At 40.9% G+C, this 16,867-nt stretch overlaps 2 protein-coding genes across 2 annotated transcripts; both read right to left on the bottom strand.

The window, feature by feature from the left end:
* Positions 1-9,760: 9,760 nt before the first annotated feature.
* LOC112234465 (histone-lysine N-methyltransferase, H3 lysine-79 specific-like) lies at positions 9,761-11,284 on the bottom strand. The gene is made up of 2 exons (XM_024402613.2): positions 10,667-11,284; positions 9,761-10,436 (listed from the first exon to the last, which is right to left on the bottom strand). The coding sequence occupies exons 1-2, from the start codon at positions 10,902-10,904 to the stop codon at positions 10,186-10,188; spliced, it is 489 nt and encodes a 162-aa protein (XP_024258381.1). The 5' UTR covers positions 10,905-11,284; the 3' UTR covers positions 9,761-10,185.
* A 261-nt stretch (positions 11,285-11,545) lies between these two features.
* clic3 (chloride intracellular channel 3) lies at positions 11,546-16,801 on the bottom strand. Its single transcript, XM_024402608.2, has 6 exons — positions 16,483-16,801; positions 14,071-14,180; positions 13,690-13,815; positions 13,248-13,354; positions 12,967-13,142; positions 11,546-12,588 (listed from the first exon to the last, which is right to left on the bottom strand). The coding sequence occupies exons 1-6, from the start codon at positions 16,516-16,518 to the stop codon at positions 12,424-12,426; spliced, it is 720 nt and encodes a 239-aa protein (XP_024258376.1). The 5' UTR covers positions 16,519-16,801; the 3' UTR covers positions 11,546-12,423.
* Positions 16,802-16,867: the final 66 nt, after the last annotated feature.

The raw sequence follows: 16,867 nt of genomic DNA, 5'->3' as shown, positions 1-16,867 counted from the left end.
TTTCTCTTTGTGTCTGGATCTAGTTAGGTTGTGTCACGTCTCTGGTGAGACGTGAAGAGAGGGTTTTGTAGAGAAATGCTATTTCTTATGCAGGTGACCAACCTATTGCTAATACAGGGCTACAACTCAAAGTAAAGCCTGTGGGGTCCCCTACAGGATAGCTCCCGCATTACACTAACTGCCAAAACCAGCGCACACACATAATCTCCTTTGTAGCTGAACATTGTGTGCCCGAAGAGGATTCTACGATGACGGACAGACAACTGAGCCAATGGCGGAAGACTACAGACTACACCCCAGCTGAACCAATCCAAAGATCCGATCTTCCAGAATCAACCTACTTTCTGTTCTATATATTAGTGGTGTACTGATTGTAACGGTCTCTTTGCCTGCAGTTCCATACGAACTAGCGGAGGAGCCGTAATTACGCTGTTCTAGATATCTTCACTCTGAATAAACTGTTACTTGTCATAAAATTTACCACCTTGTCTGAATCGATCCTTGACCGGCTCACCCATCTACATATCTAATTTCTAACACTCAACACTAAACGTGAACGGCTGTCTCACCCCATGCTGGATATGACTCTCTTGTAGGGAAGTATCCGTCGAGAGACTTTGCAAGCTCATCTAAGTGCGTGGCAATTGCTTGCTTCAGTTCCGCGGCTACAGAAATGTCTCCGATTCCAGATACATCTTCGATCTTACTTACACAGTCGTCCAGCAGGGGAAAGTTTGCGAAGTTATCGTTCTCTATTCGTTGTTTCCATAACGGTAGCTTTTTTTGAAAAGCCTTCAGGTTTTCCTCCGCTTCGATGATGTTGACTCCACCGCCCTGCATCTTTTGATTGAGATGATTGAGAGCTGCGAAGATATCGGCCATGTACGCTAAAATGAGAATGAACTCAGAATTTTTGAAGCAATCTGCATGACAATGTTGGTGCTCTTGCAAAAACAGGGCTAATTCCACACGCACGGCAAAAACACGATTCAGCACCTGTCCCCGGGATAACCACCGAACGTTAGAATGGTACAGAAGTACCTCGAATTCAGAGCCCATTTCTTTACACAGCTTATATAAGTACATTATATATACAAAAGTATGTGGTGATTGGTGTAGTAACCTTGTTGAACTGAAAGAAGATGTGAAACATTTGAGAAATTTGGGAATTTATATAGGGAATGGGGGAGGCCTGAGTTCCACAATTTTAAACAGATGGGAATTTATGTAGTGAATTGGGGAGGCCTGAGTTTGAACATTTGAAACAGTTGGGAATTTCTGTAGTGAACTTATGGAGCTGCTGTTTAGAGAGCTTGTGAAATGAAATAGTATTTTCCAGGTAGGTCTGCCTGAATATAAGTAGCTGTTAGACTTGTCCTATTTATATTTGTATTTATTATGGATCCCTGTGTGTGTGTGTGTGTGTGTGTGTGTGTGTGTGTGTGTGTGTGTGTGTGTGTGTGTGTGTGTGTGTGTGTGTGTGTGTGTGTGTGTGTGCGTGTGCGTGTGTCTGTGCCAATGTTTGTGTTGCTTCACAGTCTTCACTGTTCCATAAGGTGTTTTTTAAATCTAATTTTACTGCTTGCATCAGTTACTTAATGTGTATACCTCTCATAAATAAAAGTAGTGATGAAGTCATTGTCTCCTCCACTTTGAGCCAGGAGAGATTGACATGCATATTATTAATATTAGCTCTCTGTGTACATCCCAGGGCCAGCGTGCTGCCCTGTTCTGAGCCAATTGCAATTTTCCTAAGTCCTTTCTGTGGCACCTGACCACATATTTACAGTACTAAATCCATGTGTGTGTGTGTGTGTGTGTGTGTGTGTGTGTGTGTGCTTGTTTTTAAACCCGTCGAACCACTGACCTCCCAAAAGACTTCTCGGCAAATCCATATGAAGATTCAACAAATGTCCATATATCCATATGAAGAGTCAAACAAATGTCCATATATCCATATGAAGAGTCAAACAAATGTCCATATATCCATATGAAGAGTCAAACAAATGTCCATATATCCATATGAAGAGTCAACAAATGTCCATATATCCATATGAAGAGTCAAACAAATGTCCATATATCCATATGAAGAGTCAAACAAATGTCCATATATCCATATGAAGAGTCAAACAAATGTCCATATATCCATATGAAGAGTCAACAAATGTCCATATATCCATATGAAGAGTCAAACAAATGTCCATATATCCATATGTAGAGTCAACAAATGTTTACAACCCCTATACCTCAGGAGACCACATAACAAATGTTTGAAAACAGTTATGAGTTGTCCTGGGGGGACTGTCTCAGTCAATCATACCATCCTCTTTTTGAAAGGGTAATTGTACTCTTTAAGATGGGCCCTTTACTTATGACTTAAACAGATCCATTATACCCCCCCCCCCTCCCCCTTAATAACCAATTACTGCAGTGGGCTAAATCTGGGGCACACAGAGTATTGCTTGGTAGTCTTTAAAAAATCTACTGTGAAACAAAAGTGTACACCTCACACACATGGTTATGGACTTAACAAAGAAGACACCAGTAACATAGTGTAAATGTATTCATTTTTTAGTTTACAACCTAATATGACACTTTAAATACATCACAGAAGACTGAAATGTAACAAAATGCCTATTGAACTGTACACTGAGATGCTCAGTTGGTCAATATTCCCCTCCAGTGATTCCCCAACATCTTGTCAACATGTGCCCGAAAAATGGAGCAGATATCTTATACCAATCCATCTTTATAGACACTTGTCATTAACAAGGATCTAAGAGGCCCCTATAGTGTACAAAAATCTCTCTAAAATGTCAAATGTTTTAAAAGCATCTTTATTTTCAAGCATGTAACTTTTGTCACAAAATATCTTTATGACCAAATTCACATTCTTTGAATTGAACTTGGACAATTTGGTGATGAGAATCTCATGGTTAACAGTATCAAAAGCCTTCCTTAGGTCCAGAAACACAGCCCCAACAACGCCCCCTTTGTCCATCTTGGACTTCACATTTTCCAGAAGAAAGCAGTTGGCCGTTTCTGTGGAGTGTTTCGCTCTGAAGCCAAACTGCATGCAGTGTAATGTGAAGGGGCTGTTGTTGAGGTGGGCAATCAGTTGTTCTGCTACACACTTTTCAACAACCTTTGACACCACAGGTAGTATACTAATGGTCCTGTAGTTACTCACGTCAGCAGGGTCGCCCAGTTTAAAGATGGCCGTTATTATGGCCGACTTCCATACCCTTGGAAACACCCTGAGACCAATAGATGTGTTGGTGACCTTAGTAATGGGGCCAATGAGTGACTCTTTGTAGTTTTTAAGAAAGGTAGAGTCCAGCCCAAACACATCTTTTGCTTTAGAGTTCTTTAGCTAATCACCTTGTTCACCTTTGACTCAGAAACCTCCCTTATGATGAAGACAGGTTGAGTGTCATTTACTAGCACTGAACCCAAGAAACCAGTGGAGGGATTCTGTGTCAGAGTACCCTGACAGAGTCGATAAAGTAGGAAATGAAGGCTTTTACTATTCCGACTGCATCCTGTGTTAGATTGTTATTCACCATGATTTCTAGTCTTTTTGCAGTGTTACTATGGTCTTTCCCTGTTAACTTTTTTAGATTCTCCCAGATCAATTTAGAATTTCCCTTTGCTTCACCAATTATGTTAATAAAAAAGTTTACCTTGGCCTTTAGTGTAGACATTCATTTGTTTATGATTTCATGACTGTTTGATAGTAGATCCCTGAATGGTCAAAAACCTCTTCAAATAGAAGTATGTTTGTAGCACAAAATATCTTGCAGGTCGGCCCTCTTTCACTCTCTCATCATGTCACAAGCTGACAGGCTCCCAGAGGCAGGGCCATAAAAGGCCCCAGCTCACTCAACTGCCCCTCCCCTCTCCAACAGCCATCAGCTCAGAACAACATGAAGACAGAGCAGCAAAAATATAATTTGGGAATTCTTTCTTCCTTATGGAGATTTTTGAAGGTGAGTTGAATATTCAATGTGATGTTTGTATATGTTTGTATAATATATATATATTGTATATATATATTATTTAAAAATGATGTGTCTTAATTGTTTTCATTGACCTGTATGTTTTCAAAAAAAGGAAGGCTATTTATCCATTGACCCTCTTACTGTATCAAACCTCTCAGACTAGAAACTATGATTAGAAACGATAATTAGAAACTATGATAAACTATGATCAAACAAAGATGAGAAACTTTGAACAACTATGAAGCCATGTCTGTGTGTGTGAGTGATGATCTATTATTTAATTGTGTAATATGACTCTCTCTCTCTCTCTACTACATCTCTCAATATATACCAAAGTAACAAATATTTAACAACGTTTCAACTTTTTTTCAACTTTCGTTTTGTATTGCAACAGTTCTGAAGGACAATTACATCCAATTTTTAGAGAATTATTAATATAATGTGTTGCATAGTGTGCATCTGTGATAACTTAATGTAATAGATTCTCTCTCTCTCTCATGAAAAGACATGACACTGGTTCTCTGTAAAAACACTTTGTGACAACTGCTGATGCAAAAAAGGGATTTTAAGAAATACATTTGGTTGATTGACAGATGTGTGTTATTATAAAAAATAATATAACACTATGATTATCATTATTATCATTATTATTATTATTATTGTTACAGGTGAGACATAAATGTCAACGTCATGTCGAGTGCTCATATCTGAACAGCAGCCCCACATAATCACGTACAGCAGCCCCACATAATCACGTACTGTAGCTCCAACTTACAAGAATGTGTTTACAAGGCAGTGATGAAAACAGTTTATATGAGCGCTAATTCAAACATACAATGATATATATTTGATACAATTACCCATTCAAAAGTGTTGTTACAAAATCACTTCTCATTGTGTAAATTTCAAGGTTTCACAAACATAAAACAACTATATAGTTAATGTTTCTCGGACTAACACATTGTTGAGTTTCCAATTGACTAAAGAACAGTCATTAAGACAGAACATAAAGAGTTGTAATATAATCTGTATACATGTCATTCTATACTGAAAACAGGTACAGTCTGAAAGATTTTGTTGTTGTTGATGTGATAACACATTTTTATTAATGTCTCAATTTAGGAGAATACTGTTTATTTTTATCAAATTGTATTATTCATGTTGTCTCATACCATGCTAATACACTACCAAGCAATGCAAGCAGATGTATGTCTTTTTGGATCAAGAATTGATCAATAATACTAATAGGGACGATCAGATCCTCTTACCTATTCAGGCATCATATAATACACAGCCACATGCATATCCATAAACTCCACCAATAAAACATTGAAAACCTTAACATGACTACTGGCAATGTCATTATTTTCGTCACCATCCATCAATGGTTGAAGTGCATTATATTTCATTAAAGGTCAATTACATTTTAAAACCCTTTATTTTTCTTCAAAAATGTTACTATCAACATATTACTATTATTAACAGTTTACTATGCAATATTAAACTATACCTCTGTTTTTTTACTAAAACTTTTTATATATATCATACATATTATTATAACACATTACTACAAAATATATATTTAAAATGTATAATTATTTTTAATTGTTGGAAGACAGATATTTTTATGTTTTAGAAAAGAAGGCCTCGGGAAGGGTTCTCTCTCTCTCTCTTTCTGCTTGTAACCTCACAGCTTGTAACCTGGCATCACCCATGTAACCAGGCCTCACACATACCCCAAGGCGGGAGAGAGTCAGAGAGAGAGACAGCGATTTCATTCATTGAAGGTAAATCACAATACACCTAGAACTGGTCTAGGAGATATGTTTTCTGTCGTTTTCTGTGGTTTATCTGTGTCATACTTGTCTAGGACACTCACTAAACCCTAAACCTCAACTAAATCTTGTAATAAATAATGTGGAAATTGAGCAAGTTGTCAAGTATGTGAGGAGAAACGGACCAAGGCGCAACGGATGTTGAGTTCCTCATATTTCTTATAAAGTGAAACTTAGCCAGAACAAAACAATAAATCAATAAACTAACAATGAAACGTGACTACGTGGTGCACATGGACAAAACACAAAGCAATATCCCACAAAACAGGTGAGAACAGGGAACCCTTAAGTATGATCACCAATTAGAGACAACGATAATCAGCTGCCTCTATTTGGGAAACATACTCAATCCCAAAACATAGAAACAAAATGACAAGTACACCCCCCTAGTCACACTCTGACCTAAACACCATAGAGAACCAAGGGCTCTCTATGGTCAGGGCGTGACACAAGTTGAGATGACTAAACTGCTTGGAGTCTCTGATGGCACAGCTGGCGCTGCAGTACAGCGCCCTTAACCACTGCACCACCCGGGAGGCCTCTGCTCTGCCTTCTTAACAACACTATCAACAAGGTAGGTCCTACAGGCCCTAGTTTTGTTGCACCTTGACTACTGTTCAGTCGTGTGGTCAGGTGCCACAAAAAAGGACTTAGGAATATTGCAATTGGCTCAGAACAGGGCAGCACAGCTGGCCCTTGGATGTACACAGAGAGCTAATATTTAATAATATGCATGCCAATCTCTCCTGGCTGAAAGTGGAGGAGACATGGATTTCATCACTACTTTTATTTATGAGAGGTTTATTGACATGTTGAATGCACCGAGCTGTCTAAACTACTGGCACACAGCTCGGACACCCATGCATACCCTTACAAGACAGGCCACAAGAGGTCTCTTCACAGTCCCCAAGTCCAGAACAGACTATGGGAGGCACACAGTACTACATAGAGCCATGACTACATGGAACTCTATTCAACATCAAATAATTTATGCAAGCAGTAAAATAAAATTTAAAAAAACAGATTAAAAAACACTTATGGAACAGCGAGGACTGTGAAGCAACACAAACATTGGCACACACACACACACACACACACAATATCATATGCATATGCACACACATACACACAGACACAATCACACACACACACACACACACAAAATAACATATGCACTATACATACACATGGATTTAGTACTGTAGATATGTGGTAGTGGTGGAGTAGGGGCCTGAGGGCACACAGTGCGTTGTGCAATCTGTGAATGTATTGGAATGTTTTAAAATTGTATAAACTGCCTTCATTTTACTGGACCCCAGGAAGAGTAGCTGCTTTTTTGGCAGCTAATGGGGATCCATAATAAATACAAATATAAATAGGACAAGTCTAACAGTTACTTATATTCAGGCAGACCTACCCGGGAAATACTGTTTCAAATGTTCAAACTCAGGCCTCCCCAATTCACCACATAAATTCCCATCTGTTTAAAATTGTCAAACTCAGGCCTCCACCATCCACTACATAAATTCCCAAATGTCCCATCTTCTTTCAGTTCAACAACACATCAATCACCAGGACAGCTTCATTGCAAACACATGCTTTACCCAAACAGCTGCAGTAGGAGGTTACATAAGCACTCACTCAATTGCTGAGAACATCCGGACAGGATGTACATAAATGGGCATAACCGCGTGACACATAAAATAGGTGGTCATCAATTACTTTTGGACACGTGCTGTCTACTGTATTTCTTCTCTTAGGCCACTTAGTTCCAGTGAAGTGAAATCTTAACACTACAGCATTCAATGGCATTCTAGACGATTCTGTGCTTCCAACTTTGTGTTTCCTGTTTCAGCATGACAATGCCCACGTGTACAAAGTGAGGTCCATACAGAAATGGTTTGTCGAGACCGGTGTGGAATACCTTGACTGGCCTGCACAGAGCCCTGACCTCAACTCCTTTGGGATGAATTGGAATGCAGACTGCGAGCCAGGCCTAATCGCTCAATATCAGTGCTTGACCTCACTAATGTTCTTGTGGTTGAATGTAAGCAAGTCCCTGCAGCAATGTTCCAACATCAAGTGGAAAGCCTTCCCAGAAGAGTGGAGGCTGTTGTAGCAGCAAAGGGGGGGACCAACTCCATATTAATGCCCATGATTTTGGAATGAGATGTTCGACGAGCAGGTGTCCATATACTTTTGGTCATGCAGTGTATATTGAGAGCAGGTGCTTCTAAGCAATTAACATCCCATCATGTATAAAATGCTAGGCAGGTCATTATTTTGACTACCATGGCTATTCCTCCATTGGATGATAATGCGCCCATCAACAGGGCACGAGTGGTCACTGAACGGTTTGATGAGCATGAAAACAATGTAAGCCATATGTCATGGCCTTCTCAGGCTGAATTCCAAATGATTCCCTACCCCTCGCCCCTCCATTTGCGTGTTCACGCACGCGTCTGCCGTATGCACCAGTGCAGTGGTGGGAAAAATACACAATTGTCATACTTGGATGAAGGTAAAGATACCTTAGTAGAAAATGACTCAAGTAGAGGTGAAAGTCACCCAGTAAAATACTACTTGAGTAAAAGTCTAAAACATTTTGGTTTTAAATGTACTTAAGTATCAAAAGTAAATGTAATTGCAAAAATATACTTAAGTATCAAAATTACGTCATTCAAGTCACGGGTGTGTCCCGAAGTAGATGGATTTATGGTGCTTTAGGGAACTCTGGGGGTAAAAAACAAGGTCGGCAAAGTCGGAGTTCTAGAAAAAGGCTGAGTTCCCGACTTAGAATTCTGAGTTGGGTGACCGTTCAAAACAATTTTTCCCAGTCGGAGCTCGTTTTTTTTCAGAGTTCTCAATTGTCTTGAACGCAATAAAGTCAGAAGTCTGAGATTTCAGAGTTCCCAGTTTCCAGTTGTTTTGAACACTGCATTACTCCACTACCATGAATAAAATGACACGCGTTGAGGACCAATGAAATCTGGTTCCCTTCCTCTCATCATCCCCTTCATTTGAAAGCAACCCCGCAGCATTATCAAACTTCTCCATGTGTCATTATAGGGAGGGTGTTCTTTTCTTTGAATGCTTCATTTGGTCGTCGGTAAACATAAGACCCAGCTGCTGATGGAGACACAAGAAGGCCTGATTGAATGGAGCAAAAAGACACCTAAACCACCTTAATCCGGGGAAAATGCTATTTCGGAAGGTACAGATCAGCGGTCTGTTTACCGAAGATCAAATGATGCATTCGAAGAAAAGAACACCCTCCATACTATCACACATGGGGAGGTTTTATAATGCTGTGGGTTCGCTTTGCTGCCTCTGGTACTGGGGGCCTTAAACGTGTACAAGGCATCATGAAATCAGCAAATTATCAGGTGTTGGAATCCAATATTAACCCAGTGTTCAAAAACTGGGTCTCCATTGAAGGTTGTGGGTCTTCCAGTAGGACAATGACCCAAACACACATCAAAAAGCACCCAGGAATGGTTCAAGAAGAAACACTAGACTGTTTTGAAGCTGCCAGCGAAGAGTCCAGATCTGAATCACATCAAAATCTATGGCAAGATCTGAAAACAGCAGTTGGTCGAGAGCACCCCTCAAACTTTGAAGAATTCGAACAGTTTGCTGCTGAAGAGTGGGCCAAATTGCCAGTAGAAAGCTTCAGCAAGCTCATTGATTGCTACAATAAGTGTTTGTCTGCAGTTATCTTGGCCAAAGGCTGTGCAACCAAATACTAGCTCTGGTGTGCCAACAATTTTGTCCATGCCATTTGTCTTTATTTTCTAAATTAAAAATTGTAAACTTAAACTTACAAGAATAAAATTGTTTCTGCAATGTTGAAAATCCAATAACAAGATGTGGAAGCCAAACCTTTTTTTTCAGTAACAATTTATTCGTGAAGAAATAGGGATTTATTTAAGAAATTTGCAAGGGTGACAATATATTTTTTCTGCTACTGTATTTGTTCTAACCCAGCACTAACACTCCTTAACATAACCCAGCTGATGAATCGGTGGTTGATGGGCTAGGGCTAGGCTACCAAACCTTTCTTTGTGGTCTCCAATAGAGCAACAAGGACATCTTACAATCATTGAGACATTTCTGCTCAAACTTTTGGTGATTTCATTATTTATTGGTTTTACGCACCAACCAAGACTATATTAAGCTTAAGGTAGATGGTACCTGCTTTTTATGGTGTAACTACAGTATTTTCAGCTAGCTAGCTATCTCTGCTTCACTAGACTGCTAGACTGACTGGACGATTATTTGTCACTACCTTGACTGGAATGTTTGACAGGATGAACTTAACAAAAGTTGAATAATTGTATTAATATACTTCAGGAGAAATAAATGTGTAGACTCTGGAGTGATTCAGAGGCCATCCTTATCTTCTCCTCTTTAAGCTTTTCCTTCTCCCTTTTCTCCTCTTTCTTGTCTCTTCTCTTGTCTTGGTATTCATACCAGCACCCTTCCCATTTCTGTCTTCTTAGTTCAGCCTTGAACAGATTCTGCCTCTGCTCTCTCTCGCGCTCGGCCCGTGTGCTGACAAGACAATGGGCCACGGATCCAAGACCACCTCCTAAGGTGCCTGGTGGGGAGAAGGGAGAGTTGGTAGACTGTCAATAGTGGACAGAGATGCGAACCCAGGTCGCTGGCGTGATATGCAAACAGCCTACGTATCGTGCCAATAGGGAAAAATAAACTTATAGAAACTGTAAAGTAGAAGAGAAAAGAGTAACTAGTGAGAAAATACTGACGGTAGCCTAATGTTCAGTTAGGCTCGAGATAAAATATTGGTTGTCTAGCGTAGCTTCCTACCTATGCTGCATAAATGACCGCCTTCCTCCTTCTCCCTCTGAGAGGTCCTCTCGATTTGTTGTCGGTATCTCTCCTTGACCTTAGTATTTCCCCAGTTGAAGATTCTCCTACTGACACTTTTATCTTTCTTGTTCTTTTCTTCAATGATGCTTCCACCGTCATCTTCCTCCGCGGTTGCTTTGGTCCTCATCTCCTCTTTTGTCTGTCTCTCCATTTTCTTTACTCTCCTCTCTTTCATTCTCTGCCGGTCTTTCTTCTTTCTCTCTGTCCATCTGTTTCTGGCTCTATTTCTTTCCACCTCTCTTTCTTCTCTTGCTCACATGCTGTATGTTTTTCTACCTTTGCTCGTCTTGCCTTAATGTACAGCTCTTCCCATTTTTTGCACCGGCTGTGCTCTGTCTTTCAATCTGTTTCTCGGTCTTGTCTCGCTTTCTCCATCGCTCCTTTGTCTTCATCAATTCGGCGTTTAGCTACCTTCCTCCGTTGATCCTTCTCCTTTCCATTGCTTTTTCATTCTCCCTCTGTCTTCTCAGCCGATCACTGTCCATTTGTCTTTCCTTCTTCGGTTTCTCTCTCAGTTGTTCCTCATCTCCGTCTTTATCTCTGACTGGTTTGGTATTGGCAATCTATCTCATTTTCCTTCTTAACCCTCTCCATCTGTTTCTCCTCTCTCTGGAATCTCCTTCCTTGATAGAATTGATTCTCTTATCAAAGACAAGAGACTCATATATAATATATCTATGGACCGTATTCTGTTTGAACCAAAATCAATATAAAAAGAAGTCCACCCATAGAATTAGAATGATCATTCACATGTTATGATTCCACCCACAGCAGTTAAAAGGCATCCATTTGATCAATAATTTTCATGAAACGAGGCAGTTTCGTGAACTTTATTAGATTTGTACTGTTTCCCTCTGGCAATCCAAACACTTTTAAATAAACCAATTAAAATGATGCCTACTCAAGACTTAATATTGCTCTGGGCCTACGAGATGTGACAGTCATTTCAACGTAGAGCATTCCAATAAATGCAAAACCTATCAACCCACACACAACTGTACCACATTTATCTTTGTTGACGTAGCATGTGACATCTGTGCCGTCTCCTTGTCTCTCACAGGTAGAAAATCCAGATCATTACAATTGCCAGACAAAGTATGCACATTGCTAGTTTATTGAATGCGAGCATAAAATACATTGAAAGGTTATTAAACATAACATTTGAACTGTTGACCATAACTCAGAGAATGCAAATATCTACAAAAACGAAACAGGCAGCACACAATTGTATTGTACGCACATGGTCCTCCCTAGCTCAGTTGGTAGAGCATGGTGCTTGCAACACCATAGGGAGTCCTGGGACCACCCATATAAAAAGAAATGATGCACGCAAGACTGTAAGTCACTTTGGATAAAAGCTTCGGCGAAAAGGCATATATTATTGATATAATACACATTGTAATAGTACATGTACAGTATAAGTAGACTTTCACCCTGCACACACAGTGTTATACATCAATATGTTATTGAAAGAAGGCAGACAAGCCTCGTTCTGCAGCTCGGGCAGCAGGCGTATTGTTCTGGTCCTCATCTCTTCATAGCCCTCTTTTCCCTTTTAATTGTTTTAATATGTTTCTTCTCTTTTCTAAACATATCTTTTTCAGCTCCTCTTTGACCCTGTCTGCCCTCTCACCCCCACCCCTCTCTATATTCTCTCTCGTTGCACCCCTCTTTCCCCCTCCTTCTCTGCTGATCTACTTGTTGAGGTATTTGGCCACTGATTGGTAGGCCAGTAGGATCTCTGAGTCCTTGGGACAGGTATATCGGAACTCGTCCTGCTGGTTGGCCTTGGTGAGGTAGCGGGTCAGACCAGTCAGAGCCACAGGGATCTCAAAGTCACGGTACTTCCTACACACCACCTGTGGGGGGAGAGAGGGAGGACACACACTAAACCGCACTGAGCAACGTTTCATCTGTTTACTATTAGCACAGTGGTGCCAGTGGTACTTGTAGTCATACAGACCAATAAAAGGCCATGCAATGTATATATTCCCATTGTTTGAACCATTGTTTGATCTTCAAGACTACCCATACTGTCCGTATTTAATCACTACAGTGCCATGTTACCAAAACGACACCCCTGAGTACACCTATAAATACCGTGAATAAACATTTTCATTTCCTGATCGAGATTGAGATGTTTACAACAGAGAGGAACAGAAGAAATGAAAGGACAATAGATGACATAGGCAAAGGCGATGTGGTCTATGAGTTCCTGGAATGCTTTATCTGATAACCTTGACTATGTTGAGCTTGGGAAGCAGGTTGCAGTCAGCTAGACTGAGGGAGTTCCCATCCAGATAGTGCCGTGAGTACTGGCGGGCGTCTGGGTTCTGGTCCAGCTCATGTGGGAGTGGCGTCAGCAGGTACTGATCCAACTTCATCAGGCTCCTCAGAAACTTCTTCTCCAGCACTGAAAAGGAGCAAAGTCTCATCAGAAGCTGGAACAAGGCTCATTTTATGACAGGACATACTGTTTCAATGACTCAGCGATTTCTAAACACGGAGGGGCTCTTACTATCATTGAGGCCAGGGTTAGGGTTCTTGATGTATGCAGAGAACTTGTGGAAGATGTCATCTCCAGCACCGTTGGACTCCTTGTAGCGACAGCAGAGCTTGGGGTACCTGGAAAAGCATTGTCATTAGCTCTCAGCGTTCTGGATCAGTGAAACCAGTGGAGGATGCATTTGACCGCAAAGGCGTTAATTCACCTGGAATAAACATTTATTTATTAATTACCTGTCTCATTTGCCGTGTGTGTGTGTGTGTGTGTGTGTGTGTGTGTGTGTGTGTGTGTGTGTGTGTGTGTGTGTGTGTGTGTGTGTGTGTGTGTGTGTGTGTGTGTGTGTGTGTGTGTGTGTGTGTGTGTGTGTGTGTGTGTGTGTGTGTGTGTGTGTGTGTGTGCGCGTGCGTGTGTGTTGCCGTGCATTTATGCCTGTTTATGTTCATCACACACTCACTGTGGAGGAGCCAGGGCCTCCTCTAGAAACTCCTCGATCTTGTTGGTGTCAGTGCGCACCTCCTCCCCAAAGATGAGGAACGGGGGCTGAGAACCCGGGGCCAGGTCCTTCAGCACCTCTGGAGCCCTGACAACCAGAGGACCAGATGAAACACATGAGGGAGAAAGTCACTCAACTGCTCACTTCATCTATTACACACAATCCTCTAGTCGTTCTGTCATCATTAGCAGTTCATAAGTAGTGGCAAATGACTTTTGAGGATGCATGGGCATGTTTGGACAAGCACTTGGATTCAGGCGTGGCTTGGATGTAGGGAACGGTTGCTTTAGGTGTGTTGTGGAGAGTGTATGTGTGTGAGGGTGAATAGCCACATTTACGTACCTCTTCATGTCCACTGTGGTGAGGGTGAAGTTGGCCCCCTTCAGCCAGAGGATCATGAAGAGTCGCTGACAGAAGGGACAGTTCCCCACGCTCTCCCCATCATCACTGGCCTGACAGGTGGAGGGGTATTTGAGAAGGACTTTTTCATATTGTAAGTACAGTGTCACAAAGACGATTGATTGCTGTACTTGGTACATTATACCCCCTTACGTAATTCCGCTGTAGTAAGGACAGTAATGTAAAATGTCACCGTTTTATTTATGCAGCACTTTTTACAACACTTTGCGAATTAAGATAATTGAGTCATTGGACTGTAAGGAAGTGAAGGCATTTTCAGCAGCAGGGGATAAAGACAAGCAGAAAGCCTCCAAACTGGACAATCCTCTTTTTCAGTTTCTGTTCACCTGACCTGGCTTCAAAAAGAAAACACACCTATACGCTGTAACTGTACAGGATTTATGTAAACAACAAGCTTTTATGAAGAGGTTACATTGCTTCAGGGTCACTCCATATTATTTTAATCACTTTCTGACTGCACCCTTTTGATTTGAACAAAAACTTCCATACATACAGTACCAGTCAAAAGTTTGGACACACCTAGTCATTCAAGGGTTTTTCTTGATCTTTACTATTTTCTACATTGTAGAATAACAGTGAAGACATTGAAACTATGAAATAACACACATGGAATCATGTAGTAACCAAAAAAGTGTTAAACAAATTCTTCAAAGTAGCCACCCTTTGCCTTGATGACAGCTTTGCACACTCTTGGCATTCTCTCAACCAGCTTCATGAGGAATGCTTTTCCAACAGTCTTGGAGGAGTTCCCACATATTCCATCTCAATTGGGTTGAGGTCAGGGGATTGTGGAGGCTAGGTCATCTGATGCAGCACTCCATCACTCTCCATGGTCAAATAGCCCTTACACAGCCTGGAAGTGTGTTTTGGGTCATTGTCCTGTTGAAAAACAAATGCTAATCCCACTAAGCACAAACCAGATATGATGGCGTATCACTGCAGAGTGCTATGGTAGCCATGCTGGTTAAGTGTGCCTTGAATTCTAAATAAATCACTGACCGTGTCACCAGCAACGCACCCCCACACCATCACACCTCCTTCTCCATGCTTCACAGTGGGAGCCACACATGTAGAGATCATCCGTTCACCTACTCAATGTCTCACAAAGACACGGCGGTTGGAACTAAAAATCTCCAATTTGGACTCATCAGACCAAAGGACAGATTTCCACTGGTCTAATGTCCATTGCTTGTGTTTCTTGGCCCAATCAAGTCTCTTCTTTTTATTGGTGTCCTTTAGTAGTGGTTTCTTTGCAGCAATTCGACCATGAAGGCCTGATTCACAGTCTCCTCTGAACAGTTAATGTTGAGATGTGTCTGTTATTTGAACACAGTGAAGCATTTTTTGGGGATGCAATCTGAGGTGCAGTTAACTCTAATTAACTTCTCCACTGCAGCAGAGGAAACTGGGTCTTCCTTTCCTGTGGCAGCTCTCATGAGAGCCAGTTTCATCATGATGGTGCGATTGCAATTGAAGAACTTTTTGAAGAAGTTCTTGAAATGTTCCGCATTGACTGACCTTCATGTCTGAAAGTAATGATGAACTGTCGTTTCCCTTTGCTTATTTGAACTGTTCTTGCCATAATATGGACTTGGTCTTTCACCAAATAGGGCTATCTTCTGCATACCACCCCTACCTTATCACAACACAACTGATTAGCTCAAACGCATTAATAAGGAAAGAAATTCCACAAAATAACTTAGGCTTACCTGTTATTTGAAATGCATTCCAGGTGACTACCTCATGATGCTGGTTGAGAGAATGCCAAGAGTGTGCAAAGCTGTCATCAAGGAAAAGGGTGGCAGCTTTGAAGAATCTCAAATATAAAATACATTTTGATTTGATTGACACTTTTTTGGGTACTACTTTATTCCGTATGTGTTATTTCATAGTTTTGATGTCTTCACTATTGTTCTACAATGTAGAAAATAGCTAAATAAAGAAAAGCCATTGAATGAGAAGGTGTGTCCAAACTTTTGACTGGTACTGTAAATGAACATGAAAAAAATCTAAGTTTAAGCGTTTTTAGATCATTGATGTTAAAGTTTCAAAAAGTATAATTTATTTTTACAAATATATTATCAAATAGTTTGACAACGCTGTTTTTGAGCTTCCCAATGATATCAAACTAAACCGTTTATATTTTTCTCGTGATAGGGTGGGGCATGCTAAATGGGTCAACGTTCATCTATATCCTGAAAGTACAAGTCCCTGCTGTATGCTGTCTCCCATTCCAAGATGATGGAACTAAAATGTACCCCTGTTGTTAGGACCAAAGTTCAAAATACAGTAATACAGTCTCCATTGGAGGCAGGTTAGGATTCTAACTCTTACCTTGATGAAAAGTTCAATCTTGGGGACCTCCGCCATCTCTCTCCTTCGAGCTTAGCAACTAGTTAATGTTGGTTCTCAGAGAAGCGAGAGCTGTCAGTGTCATCCCAATCCACACACACATACATACACACACGGCTAAATCACCGTAGGTCACCGAAGGTCAGAGGATCCAAATGGTTGTCTTAGTGTTGAAGGTCAGATTTGCTGTTATGATAAAAGATGGTCAGCAACAACACTGGTTTGTTAGGGCCAATCCTCTATTCCTCCCTCTCTCCCTCTCTTTAGTACCTCTCTGTCGCCTCTCTGTTTCTGTCTCTCACCACACCCGCCACCTGTCTCTGAAGAAAACGCCCCCACCAGACCTACCAGTCAGACCAGTAAAGTG

This window comes from Oncorhynchus tshawytscha, linkage group LG33, assembly GCF_018296145.1.
Source record: "Oncorhynchus tshawytscha isolate Ot180627B linkage group LG33, Otsh_v2.0, whole genome shotgun sequence".
Classification (NCBI taxonomy): domain Eukaryota; kingdom Metazoa; phylum Chordata; class Actinopteri; order Salmoniformes; family Salmonidae; genus Oncorhynchus; species Oncorhynchus tshawytscha.
This window is presented reverse-complemented; position numbering and strand designations above follow the sequence as displayed.

What these genes read in the sequence shown, in the direction of transcription:
- LOC112234465 (XM_024402613.2), bottom strand. Translation starts at nt 10,904, where the DNA reads ATGAAAGAGAGGAGAGTAAAGAAAATGGAGAGACAGACAAAAGAGGAG. An exon ending in CGGTCATTTATGCAGCATAG is followed by an intron (nt 10,437 to 10,666) that starts GTAGGAAGCTAC and finishes TCTCCCCACCAG; the next exon opens with GCACCTTAGGAGGTGGTCTT.
- clic3 (XM_024402608.2), bottom strand. Translation starts at nt 16,518, where the DNA reads ATGGCGGAGGTCCCCAAGATTGAACTTTTCATCAAG. An exon ending in GAGGCCCTGGCTCCTCCACA is followed by an intron (nt 13,355 to 13,689) that starts GTGAGTGTGTGA and finishes ATGCTTTTCCAG; the next exon opens with GTACCCCAAGCTCTGCTGTC. An exon ending in CCAAGCTCAACATAGTCAAG is followed by an intron (nt 12,589 to 12,966) that starts GTTATCAGATAA and finishes CTCCCCCCACAG; the next exon opens with GTGGTGTGTAGGAAGTACCG.